This window comes from Phaethon aethereus (assembly GCF_964289735.1).
Source record: "Phaethon aethereus genome assembly, chromosome: 4".
Classification (NCBI taxonomy): domain Eukaryota; kingdom Metazoa; phylum Chordata; class Aves; order Phaethontiformes; family Phaethontidae; genus Phaethon; species Phaethon aethereus.
Window position 1 is genome coordinate 35,235,456 of NC_138578.1, and position 13,520 is coordinate 35,248,975.

General features: G+C 40.0%; 1 protein-coding gene across 2 annotated transcripts in view; it reads right to left on the bottom strand.

The window, feature by feature from the left end:
* Positions 1-13,520, bottom strand: part of TNKS (tankyrase) — a gene marked incomplete at both ends in the record, with an annotated part of 135,473 nt that overhangs the window by 100,031 nt on the left and 21,922 nt on the right. For both annotated transcript variants that reach the window (XM_081999713.1, XM_081999712.1), the window contains one exon: positions 4,071-4,166. In XM_081999713.1, the coding sequence (XP_081855839.1) occupies positions 4,071-4,166 (96 nt within the window). The remainder of the gene's footprint in view (positions 1-4,070; positions 4,167-13,520) is intronic.

The following is a 13,520-nucleotide window of genomic DNA, read 5'->3' on the forward strand; positions in this document are numbered from 1 at the left end:
TTCCTTGCAGGCAAATTATGCATAGATGGCAGTTCACTTTAAAAAAATTGTGCAAATATTTCCATAAATAGACTATGCTCCCCAATTAAATTAAAAAGTTGACATGACAAATAGATGAAAACATGAATCCTCATTAACACCTCTGGTAACCTTAGCCCAGCTGTACTTCCAATCATCAAGCTGTCCTTCACATCCAAAAAACAGAAGTGAGAAATGCTTAATAGGACCTAAGCACTTTGTTTGTAAAAGACATTATTCCCACAGTAAGTAGAAAGATCAGAGTCTTGTACAACTTTGAAAATTGATTCTATTAACAAACAAGACCTTATTTCATACCCAAGAAATCTTCCTTTAATCTGAAGAGGCAGAGTTTCCAATTTTTTTTTCATTTTGACCTCTTTCAAAGGAGTAATCCTTGAAACCAACCAAAACCAGCCTTGCAAGAGTGGCATGGAACAGTCAAGAACATGTTATCCAACCAAAGTGCCTTCAGCTCCTGCTAACAGCTTTGGAAACCGCTCAAGTACAAAGAACAACCATTCATGTAGAGAAAGCATTTCCAAATATCAAATAATAAGGGGAAGTGGCAAAAAAGCATCACTGTGTGAAAAATCAAAATAAATCATTCACATAAATCATTAATAATATTGCTGGTTCATCATATACTGTACAGGAAAGATATAAAATTATATTAATGTTTAAAGAGGCAATAAACAGGGTTAAGAGAATAATGAAGACTAATACAACTTCTAGTGCAAAAGCTCCCAAAGGCTCTGTTCTGCATGGGAGTCCCACAGTGCTACGTACAGCAACGAAGATTAGTCCCCATCTCAGAAACCACACACCCCAAATGCAATTAAACTAAAGTAAAATTAACTAGGATATTAATCTGATGTGTGTAACAGCTCTGGTTTTTAGACATGGTGTGTTTTTGGAGTCTGTACTACCACTTCAGCCTAGAGAAAAAGAGGATTACAATCCTTTTCTGACAGCCTGATTCAGGAACAGTAAGGGATGCTAAGGAAGACGAAACAAAAAATATTCGCAATCTCAATCATGAAGTGTTTGGCTCACAAAAATGCTGCTATTCCTGCAGAAGGGGAAAAGAAGACTGCTTTCCTGTTTAAGTAGTAAAAAGCAGATTCCTCAATTATATAACTTTTTCCTTTTTTTAAAAAAAGAAGCTGGAACTGTATGTTTCATTTCTAAAAAAATTCACCTTAATCTACACAGAAATCTACACAGAAATTTTCAAAGCCCATTTCCATCAAAACATTAGCCTTTCATTTGCATTACATATCCTTTAAAAACCACGTATTTTAAGAGAATGTTGCAAGAAAATGGCTGGAACTCATCCCAGAAACTACTGCATTATATCTCCTTTCTGTAACTCAGGAGAAAAAGACACTATACGTTATTCTAGATTGGGAGACAGAAAAGAACAAATCATTGTGGATTCAGCATTTGCTGCCAAAACACCAGAAATGCTTTTTACACAGCAGGAACGTCCCTTTTAAAATGTACAGAATTCTTTGTCAAATTGAAAAGATTTAATCAATTACCAACAAGTTTTCTGTTCACTTTTGCTGAATTGGAGGTCAAAGACAGACTATAATCACAGTTCATTCACAAAGCGATTAACATCAATGCATGAACTTATGCAAATACTTGGTCAAAAAAGTAGTAAGAGGAACCTTGTTCTCCAACAATCAATAGAGCAGCAATGTGGAAAAGTATTATGGTCATAGACACTGGTAGAAAAAGGAATCCAAAATAACATCATGAGAAGAGCCTTGACATGCATGCCATTTAAAGATGCAAATACAGTAACAATTACAAATTGTGCTTTCAGGATCATTCTACTTTTAAAAGCTCAAAATATGAGCATTTCTAAAATCCCACCATTTAACATTAAATACTGAAAATGAAGTTAATACATCCTACTCGTCCTTAATCCAGTAATACCTTTAAGTTCTGATGCACCTAACTGCAAAGCATTGCTGTAGCTGAAGATTATCCCAAGCCAGATAGATCATTAAGAAATCCTTTAAGCCCCCTTCTTCCAGAGGGATGAAGCAAGACCTGAAGGCAAACAACATATGGAACATGCATGACAAAGAAGCAGCCTAACAGAGATACTAGAAAGCAGGGCAGCATCCAGAAAAAATTCAGCTTTTAATAGAAAACTTCCATTTAAACGAGCATCCAGTGTCAGCTTTTTCAGTTATTGTACATCATACAGCAGCTACAGCCTGATTTGAACCCTGTTTATACAGCTTGAAGCTCAGGCACAGGATAGAGCACGCCCAGCGTAGCCAAGAGCCACCTTGAGGACAAAGCTGATAAACCCAAAAGCTGGTTTTCTTGCTAGGAAGAACACACACATACAAAAATTACGTCTTTTTATGAACACTAAAAGACCTAAATAGCAGCAGAAGTAGCTCTGTGCATGTGTGTGTGTATGCACAACCTGGTAACCTCCATTGGTTGCAGAAGCTTGCAGTCACTGGATGCTCATGTGCAAGGCATTAGGTGTGAGGTCAGGGACACGGTGCTTGCTGCACTCGACAGGGCATTCTCAGACAGCTGCTTCTAATCCATCTCCACTTGTTTGCTACGACACATCGCCCTCTCCACTGCCTAAAGCACAATGTGGTGATGTACTGCCAGAGAACAAAGTGGAGAAGATAGGACGGTGTGTGATGGGGACTTCACGAGTCTTCTACTATCCTCTGAAGTTGATCTTTGAGCATAGCCTGAAGAGTAGCCTGGAACCTCTAAAATGTATGTATATCAAGTTCCCCACAGCTAAACACTGAACATCCATTAACACCTTTGAGGTACCTTGACTCCCTGGTGCCCCTTCCATCCTCAGCGTCTGTATAACTGTATCCATTAACAGCCAAAAGTCAGATTAACCTGCTTAGCACAGCTAACATTAGTGTTAACACTGTAGGAATGTGTTTAAATTTGACACTGAGTAATTAAACTAAATCATATGTATTTAAAGTGCATTGTTCCAAAGGTACTCTCAGATCACTGCAGAGCTGTAGATAATTATGTATAGCAGTCAGAGCATTGGAAAGAGATGAGGAAATGTTCCTGACAGAGTGAAGTGAGCTGGTGTGCTCTGAACATAATCTGAAGAAAATAAGGATGTTGCATAGCACATAACCAAATTAAGCTGTCAATAAAAAGAGACAGAGAATAGGGGAAATAAAGGTAAAAGAAGAAAAATAGCTATTTCTTCAAATGAAGCTCAGCTGCTGAATCCCTTTCTATAAATCTAATTGTATATGTTTTAAAGTCCAAGATTACTTTGTTCTAAACATTATTTCCTAATGTCAAAATCTGCACAGAGGACCATGTATTTCTTGATACAGATTTGACAGGCTACTAAATTATACTTTTAATGCTTACTGGTATGCTACAACAGTTAATTTATAAAAACAAAGCTGTGTAAAAACAAAGAGGTATCTGTAGAATATTTTCATGAAACACATTGTTTAGGGGCTATTAGCTGCCAAAAAGGAAAAAAATTGGTGGGTTAGAAAGAGTTCTACCTAAAATGACTAATAAGGAAGAGGAAGGAAAGTGTAGCATGTGAATCTGCAGCGAAATATAATGTAACTACTGATCTCTGCAATTGGTAGCGGGCTGTCTTTCAGATCACAGGTACTTTTGTAGTTATACAAACGTCCTTGCTTGTTCAACAGTGAAGGTCTTAAAACAATTGACCTGTGTCTTTTTTCTTTTTTTGCAGGGGTTGGGGGCTCCTATTCAATCTGTATATTGGATAGCAATTAAAAAGAAAAACACAACAACACAGAAACACAGTGAATAATGATGTTATAAGAGAAAATTACAACATTAGCGTAAGTAGAATAAGAAAACCTATAGGAGCACAGCAGATTAACAACAGTTACATCAATATGAAATCCGGTAAAAGACAGTTTTAAAATGCTCTTACACAACAGAAAATCCAAAAATGCAGAAGGCTTTTACGATACTGAACTTATACACACAAAATGAACTACAGGTAATGCTGCTGAGAGATGTATGAATCTTACCTGTGAGCACAGCTTTTGCTGAAGGATCTGCCAAATCCAGCGCAGATTTGCCATCGGTGTTCCGAATGTTTGGATCAGCTCCGTGCTGCAGCAGCACTGTGCAGGGAAAGCAGAAACAGTATCTTACCTCAGGGATACACAGATTATTTACTGTTAAGTGTCTTCTCGGCATGATGTAGGCATAAACACACATTGCACAATTTTCTTTATTTTTGCTTCTAGTTTTTTTCCCCCCTCTCCCTCTCTTTTTTCTTTTTTTTTTTTTTTTGTTAAGCACTGCAGCAAAGGATCTTCTCCAGAGCAAGACTAAGTTGGCAAGTTAAGATGTAGTAAGAACACATGACTTTGCATGCTAAGCATGAACCCTGAATCTCTTGCAATACTTGGATACTTGGGTTTGGGTTCCTCCTGACAGCTAGCTGGGAAGCTGTACATGCACTGACTCACACTGGGAAGTCTGCTAACTGTGGAACCTGCTCCTGCCTTTGCTACCACTAGTGCTGCTTGTTACCACTCCTGTTCCTTTTCCTGCCGAATATTCCAAGTCACCCCGCCTCTGTAAAACAGTAATACTCCAGCCTTTCAGTGGCACGTCATTTGTGCACAAAATCTTAACCACAGCATACCGGTTTGCCTTCAAGGAGTGTAACAAACAGGGTAAGATGTATAGCCTGGTACCCTGCACTCTGGATGTTCAGAGGCTATTATTATCACTGGTATTTCTTTTTCCTATTAAACCTATTAACACATAAAAATTCAAGTATATTCAGTACACAATCATATGTCTAGGAAGGCATTGAAACAGTAAATTAAAAAGGAAAACACTATTTCACCTGTAAACTCTTCTGATCAGAAACAACATAACAACAATGCAATTCAGACCATGCCCTCTCAAGATCAAGGCATTTTCTACAGAACTGGAAAACAAAGTCTACAGCAATGTTAGAGGTCTGACAAAAAGGGCCCCAATTCTCCACTTCCAGCAAATTGTGCAAAATAAGCACAACATGTTACAAATTCAGAGCAACAGCTACACACTTACTTTGCACAAGTGTGAATAACAGGACAACCTACAGCTGTGCAGAGACTACATGTCAAAGAGACAAAAAAAACCAGCAGACATTTATCCTTGCTCATGTAACCATGTCTGAGATACAGCTAGACTGAAGGAGTCAAGATAAAGAAATACTTGCAAACAATTTTTGTAACTAAGGGTGCAAAACCACTTCACAGACAGGATTCTCCAGGAAAAAACATAACTCAATCCAGAACAAAAGTAATTACCAATATAATATTACATATATCACTTTAAGCAGCAAAAGGCTTTTCAGAAATAAACTTTTTTCTAAATTAGAATTTTAACTGGTAGCATTGTTTTTATTCAAACATCTTTTATAATACAATTCTGACTTTACATGCTTTTAACATTGCCAAATTTCTTATATTTCAGCTTACAGGATGCTATGCTACATGATTGCCCTAAGCTGAATTTTTGCAGAAGTTTAGTGCTTTAATGAAGTAAATTGACTTATTTTATGCTTTGCCAAGAAAGTACAATTGTCCCACATTTTTGAAAGAAGATTCAAGTAGGCAGATTGGGCTTCTCCTAGGAGGTTTTTTGTTTGGTGGTGAGATTTTTTTTGGGGGGGGGGGGGGGAAATCAGCTAGCACATGCTCACAGAAGCTTGTTAAGACCTGGCACCTACATTTCTGAAGATGCCATCTGTGCCATACATGCTACCACCACCTTAGAGATCTTACCCACGGACAGGTTTGACACTGAGCCAGCCTCACAAACCAGTGAGGCACACTCCAGCAGGAAGTGGTGAACAGGACTTTTTGCAGATTTTTTTTTTTTAAACACAGTAGGCAGTACAGAAAGCAAGTATGGAGAGACACACTCCTATATGTCCTGTCTCTATTATCTTGGACCCTGCCAGTGAATCTGTATTCCAGAGGAGAGGGAAGCCATTTGTCCCAACAGGTATCAAGGTAAAAGTGGGACTCTAAAAGAGGGAACCAGCAACTATGTGTCTATCAATAGAAAGCAGGAGTACAAGATTATGAAACATCACAGACTGGATGAGAAGATAGTGAAGGATTCACATAGCAAAACACCTGGGACAAAGAGGTAGTGGAGAACACTGAACAAGGAGACGTGGCAGGGGAAGAGATAATAGCTCATATAAAATGTCCAGGAAGAAAGACCAGGAGAGACAAATGACTGGGATTTGACCAGAGTTTGGAGATTTGGACTCGCATGCAAAGCCAAGCTGAGGCAAGTTCAGGTGCAAGAAAGATCACTTTGAAAAATGAGAGGTAACAGGTGTAGAGATGTCAGGGATCTGCAACTGCCTGAGCCCAATGTTAAAACAGAAGCACAGATTTTCAAGTCTCTCATTTCTTCAGTCCTGTGCAAACCAACCAGGAGTGCTTCCCTGCTCCTTCTGCTGGCCCACACAGCAGATGACAACACAGCACTGCTTCCAGCTCCTCTTCTGGCTAAAATGACAAAGGATTATGCACTGTATCTAACCTGTTCAGTCATGCTAGTGAACCATGAAGGGTTTTGGCATGGCTTACAACATACAATTTTTGTGTCAGGTTTTTAGTTTTTTTTAAAACCTAAGGAAATACATTGAAAATTTACCAGTGGTGCTTAAGCTGATTGCCTGCTAAAACCCCGAATCAGTGACTGGCTCCCTTATTCAGTCCTACAGACAGATCTACCCTGTGAAATGAAACCAGTAGCATCTTGGGAGAAGAAACCAATCATAAAAATAAAGACTATATTAGAATGCAGATGAATAAAGGAAGCAAATTCATGTTTCAAAGGCACTCTTATTCTTACATTTCCTCTGTTGACTATTTGAGTCTATTCTCTCCACGCTTTTTTAGTACATAATCTCACAAAAAGATATCCAAGTGAGCAATGTTGTCATCAACATGAATTAACAAAAGAAATCCAGCATTTGATGTTTAGCGTATCATTATAACACAGCTGTACTTTTATACCCAGCAAACCACAGGTAGCTTCTAATTGAATGTTCTCCTGCTTGTTCAAAACCTTTAACACCTAAGCCCAACACAAAGTCTCTTCTAACCACAGGGTACTTGAGATCTAGATACAGTGTGTCTCTCTAAATTTCCTTTTCAATGCACCAGGGATGTATAAAAATGTCAAGATAGATCTCCTGTTTGAGAAAAACATTCCCTTTATAATGAAACACAACAGAATATTCTAGCTAACTGTAGCTATTTTGGATTTCAAATGCTGCACACTGGTTTTAGAGGGTGGTTTCTGAGTAGCCTGTAAAGGAAACATGGCCATAGTTTCTGTCAAGAGACTGCTGCTAACAGGCAAGCACCAGGATGGTGCACACACAAATTCACTCCTGGAACTTTGTTAATTAGCATATTTTGTTATGCTGGTTTATTTCCTCTGAACAATGATGACATTGGGGTGCATTATTTTCCTGTATTGCAGGCCCTTAATCTAGCAATACCATTACCTGGCTATCCTTGCCTTTCCTACAGCCCATATTGTACAAACAGTGAAAGCAGCTCTTCTTTTAATTGAATCTTTGTGTTATATATGGACATCAAAGTCCTGTAAGCTTAACTATAGAACAAACATGGACTGCTACAGAGTTGTATTTTCACTCTCACTGCAATTGCTACAATATATAAGTTTCTGATCTTCACATACCATCTGAAATGCTTTCTTTAATTACACTGCTATTATACCAGATCAATACTAGAGATAGAGAAGGCCACATTCTTCCCACCAAATAAAAAAAAAGTTACAGTATTGCACAGAGCATGAACTACTACCACTAATTATTTCAGATTACTGCCAACTTCAGCAGCATGAATCCTAAAATTAAGAACTTGGACCACTGCCTCCTGGCATAGCTATTTTGAATTGTGAAGCTAACAAACACTACCTCATTTGGCTGTCAAATTATAAGCCCACCAAGAACAAGCATTTTCACTTTTGGTAGTTTCAACCTTCACATTTTCACCAATGAGGTATGGCAAAACCTCCCCTGTTAGCTAGGCAGCAACAAGACAGAAGTAAATTTTATTAGGAATAAAAAAAAAAAAAAAAGGTAGTTTGTCCACACACAAGCCATCACCCAAGTACTTAGTCATTTCTCCATGTTGCCTCAAGTTAAAAGTGCACCAAAGGAAAACATTTTTGATTGAAAGACAGAAATACAAACGGGAATAGAATGGAAATAAAAATCAATTTCGTTGTTCCAATATTAGGCACAATCAAAGATCAGAATATTTCTGTTATAGTTTGTCCAGGCCCAACATCCACAAGCTTCTTGAGTATACTTACAGGAATGCTGATGGAAAAATTCACATTTTCTTTCAAATCAGATGCACCGAAGTACAAAAAAAAGACACATCCAAACCTTTGGCTGTTGAGTGACAAATGCAAGAACAGGCAGACCTTCCAGAAGTATCTGCACTTAAACCTGCCTACCGCTTTTAATTACATTTCCAGAGTCTTCAGTTCCTCACACTTCTACCGTTGCCTCCTCTCTCCCCAACAGTTCTTTTATCACTGTGTCCCATTACCTTGTGCTCGTGGTCCCTTCCAGCTATCCTAGCTTTAGTATATATCCTTTCTTCCCCCTTTTCAACTTTGCTTTCTGAAGATGATCTCCAAAGGTCCTTTCCAAGACGCATTACTATAGCTTTATCCATCTACTCCCAAAGTATCAAGGTATGGAGAAAAAAAGCCTGCCTTTTACCTCACAACATATGCACTATCTTCCATCAGTCTAAAGGATACCTTTCGAGCTGGTCAGTCTCTCACCAACCTTAGGTCCCAGGAACACACACACCTCAGTACTCATCCCATGCAAGACATGTTTGCAAATTATACTTGACAAGAAACATGTGCTCATTTACCTCCACATTCTGAAAAATATCTGGACAACACACTAGAATACAAACTATTAATTTTTTTTCAGCCAATGCTAAATGCATCTTCTCCCCTAACTACTTCTACATGTAAATCAAGCCATTGAGGTTTTGAAGCTTTTCTCATGTTACAAGAACAACAGTTTCTTCCCTAGAAATTACGCTTCTGTGATTTGGATCTAATAATCCCATTTTGACAAGTTAACAGATACATATGCCTTTTTGCTAAATGACCCCATATAGCAAAAGGTGTAGCACCCTACTCTTAGCTTGATAAAGTTGAATATATGAGATACAGCCAATAACATTAGCCACAACTGTATCACTGATTAACTCCCACCTCTGTGAGCAATCCCAGTCTTGGCTGCATGATTAAGAAAAAGTCCATATTTATCAGCCATTTTAATTACAAGGTGAAAATGTAAGAGGCAGCATCACTACAGAGGCTGCACACAGCTCTAAAGGTTTGAGTATCACTACTTGACCTGATGACATCAATGGCTTCAACACCACTGCCAGCTCAGCTAAGACTTGTTATAAAAAAGGAGAGGAGCAGGTCCTATGCTCTTGACTGCCCCTCTGTAGTGAAAGCCAGCAAAGCTGAATAAAGAGAGGATTATGGAGCAGAGAGGCTAAGCACACTGAAGCATTTAGTTTGGAGTCAGGGTAGAGTAGAGGTGATAACCAGACATATCTGGGAGCATTAGTTTATTGGTAAGAAGAGATGATAACGAGGTGGCAGCTCAGGGACAGAAGGATAGGTACGCATTTGGTAGAGGAGAGAGAGAAACATGAAAGAGCATGCAGAAGAAGCAAAACGGAAGAATAAAGGCAAGGTAAGCAATTAAATCCTTAAGGAAATTCAGGGAGAAATACAACAGAAGTCCCCATTGGGTGCAGGTAGGACAAGGAGAAGTTGCAGAAGACAGGATCTCCAGCAACAAAGGCATCTGCAAACAGTTAACTGCTGAAGACCTCAAAGACCTGCATTACCACAGCTGCTTTGTAGGGTTTTGTTTTATTGCTCAGATGGCAGACTGGAATGGACTCTTCCAGGTTGAGGGGTGCTTTTTCTGAGGCAAAGGCTAAGCTAAGAAATTATGTCCAGCTAGTCTCAACACCCCTGGGACAAAGGGGTCGTGCAGAACAGTGCTTAACTTGAAGGGGAAAAGGGAGGGTCCAAACACCAAGCTCCAGGGGAATAAGGAACATCTCTAGTAGGATAAGAACAAACGACATTTCAAGGCAGCGAGCAGGAGAGCATGCAGCCTTTGCCCCCCTCCCAATAATAAAAATAAAATATTGAAAAAAACCCAAAGCATTGAAGGACTGCGAAGAATTATAAAGCTGCCCCCCTGCAAAACAGCACTATTATTACAAGCTACAGTTTCACCTAGATGAGGCTGGCAGAATCACCATCCCCAGCGCTGTGCTGCCCACCCTGCTCTGGGCGGCTGCAAACATTTGGTCAGGCAACAAGGCAAATTAGAAAAGTGATCACTTGCCCAACCCAGTCCATCACGCAACAACATGACATGCTCTGGCTGGCACAAAAAAAGACAGTACAGGGACATGTGCCAGCAACAGGAGCTGAAAAGGATTATTTTGTTGTTCTGATGAAGCGTATAGCTAACATTACCAGCCAAAGTCCTGGTGGGTCAATGTTGGCTCCAAGCTCTTCCCATCATTTTGTCTTCCCTACTTGCCTTGTTCAGGGCATTCCAGTTTCCTTTACCCCAGACAACGGTTTTATTCCCAATGAACCGGCATGTTGGGTTTGTTCTTTGTTGGGGCCAGACAGAGCAAGATACAAATATGCTGACCGTAGTATGAAGTAGATGAACAGAAGCTTACAAAAGCAACACTAGGCACTGCTATGCCGAAACAAAAAATTGTAAAGGGAATTAGAACAGTGCTCTCCAACAGCATAGACAGAAATTAGAGTTTTGACAGCAGGAGAAAGCAGCAGACAAGTAGCGGGGGAGAGTGATGGAGTTTTGAGCAACAGAGAAAAGCCAGGGACCACTGATATATTAGGATCCAAGAGAGAAACACCTGTGAAATGCCTCAAAGGAATTAGGCCATCTTCTTCTAAAAAAAGTGACACAGTTGACCCAGCTGAAGTGCCTCTATACCAATGCACACAGCATGGGTAGCAAACAGGAGGAGTTGGAAGCCACTGTGAAGCTAGAAAGCTACTATCTAATCTCTATCCCTGAAACATAGTGGGAAGGATCACACAACTGGAGTGCTGCTATCAACGGCAAGAAACTGTTCAGAAGGGACAGGCAAAGAAGGAGGACCAGGCAGTTGCCCTCTACATAGAAAAAAAAATAATGGATTGACTCCACAGAGCAGCCTTTGAAAAACAGCAATGAATAAGTTGAGACCATATGGATAAAAATTAGGGGCCAAGCCAACAAAGGAAACCTCATAACCGGTGTTTACCACAGGCCACCTGACAAAAGGGAGCTTGTTGGTAAAGAGTTCTTTCTTCGGCTACAGGAGGCATCACACTCGCAGGCTCTGATCCTGCTGGGGACTTCAATCACCCTGACATCTGCTGGAAAAGCAGCAGAGCAAGCTGTAAGCAGTCCAGCAGACTCCTGCATCGAGGATAATTTCTTAATCCAGGTGACAGACAGTACAACCAGAGGAGAAAGCATTATTAGACTTGCTGCCTACCAACACAGATGAACTACTCACAAGCCTGAGCTGCAGTGGCCATGCCCTGGTGGAATTCACACTCTTGAGAGATATAGGCCAGGTGAAGAATAGAGTCAGGACTCTAAATTCTAGAAAAGCAAACTTTCAGTTGTTTGAGGAATTAATGGATGGGACCCCCTGGGAAACTGCCCTCAGGGACAAAGGAGCAAAACAGAGCTGGCAGCTCTTAAGGACATTTTTCTTAGAGCAAAAGAGCTCTTGATTCCCATGTGTAAGAAATCAGTCATGGAAGGCAGGAGACAAGCATGGATAACTAAGGACTTCCTGGTCAAACTAAAGTGTAAGAAGGAAATGCACAGGCAGTGGAACCAGGGACATGTATCCTGGGAAGAATATAGGGATGCTGCCCAGATGTGCAGATGAGATCAGGAAAGCTAAGGCACAGCTGGAGCTGAATTTGGCATGGGATACAAATCATAAGAAAGGCTTCCAACAGGAACATTGGCTAGAAAAGGAAGGTTAAAGAAAACATATCCCCCTAGCTAAGACATGAGAACTAGTGACAATCAATATGGAAAAGGCTAAGGCACTCAATTCTTTTTGCCTCTGTTTTCAGTTGTAATCTCTCTTGCCACATCTCTCAAGCACTTCTTGCTTTATGGCTGAAATGACCATTTGGTCCATCAGGGACAGAGGATAGCCATGTCAAACATCTCATTGACACAGATCTGCTCTTTGAAAGGCAGGTTCTCATGCATCCATACACTGCAAAAACTGTACCAGTTCCTACAGTAACACGATGCAACTACCAAATTGAGCAGAAGCCCAGTAAAATATGGAATGGGAACACCACTTAGAGGTCAGACTTTCCTTCAGCTTAGGTGAACAATTCAGAAAAACAGGCATCAAGGCAGCAATAAGAAATTTTCAAAGCAGCAGCATGAACAAGGTCTCCCAGTACCAACTATTTATTTGTTTATTTCTTCTGAGGAGAGAAGACCAACCTAGACGAAAAGAATATTACAAAGCATCACTTTAAAAGGACTTTATCCTATTTTCATGAAAGCTCTAACGTTTCAGAACGACTGGTCTCAGCCTTTTCATTGTTTGCCCCAGAAATACTTTCAGACTTTGCTCACTGAAGTTTCAACCTCTTAGCAAGATAGCCTGACTCCTGGTCTATAAATACATATCATAACCTCACTTCCCAATGCACTACAAAATACTTCAGTGTATTCTAGAATTAAGTTTGCACTAGATGTTCCAGAGATCAGACTTATCTAATCAAAGTAAGGTAGGGGAAAAGGATCTGAACCAGACAACGAAAACCACAAGCATCATTGCAACAGTCAGAGCTCTTCCAGCAGGGCAAGAAGATACCTTTTTAAAAGGCTCCCTCCTCCCTCAGTGACTGCCCACAACTGTTTCCCTATAAGTAGGTGCATCTTAACTATGATTAGCTTTCTATATGTAGGAAGTACTACAAAAATCACTCCCTGGTACGCCAGTTCTGCCTACCAGTGATTAAATACGCATAGGGAGAGAGAACAACCAGAAAGTTCCAGAGGCTGTAAGCAGCACAGCAGGCTGATAATATCCTTCTGCCCTCAGAGAAAGAGCCAGAGTTGGTACATTGCTCAGCCTACGTGAACAGCAATTCAAAGCCTCGATCTTGCCTGAACTTAATGAAGTAAATATTCCAGTTTCCTTTTTTGGATGGAATACTTTTCCATTTAAAATTTTCCAGTTCAGCTAACAGTGAGAAAGCAAAAGTATATGCAGGTTATGCAGAACACAGTATTCTAGACAGCAACCTCAAAACCCTAGTGTCACTGCAGGTTTTTG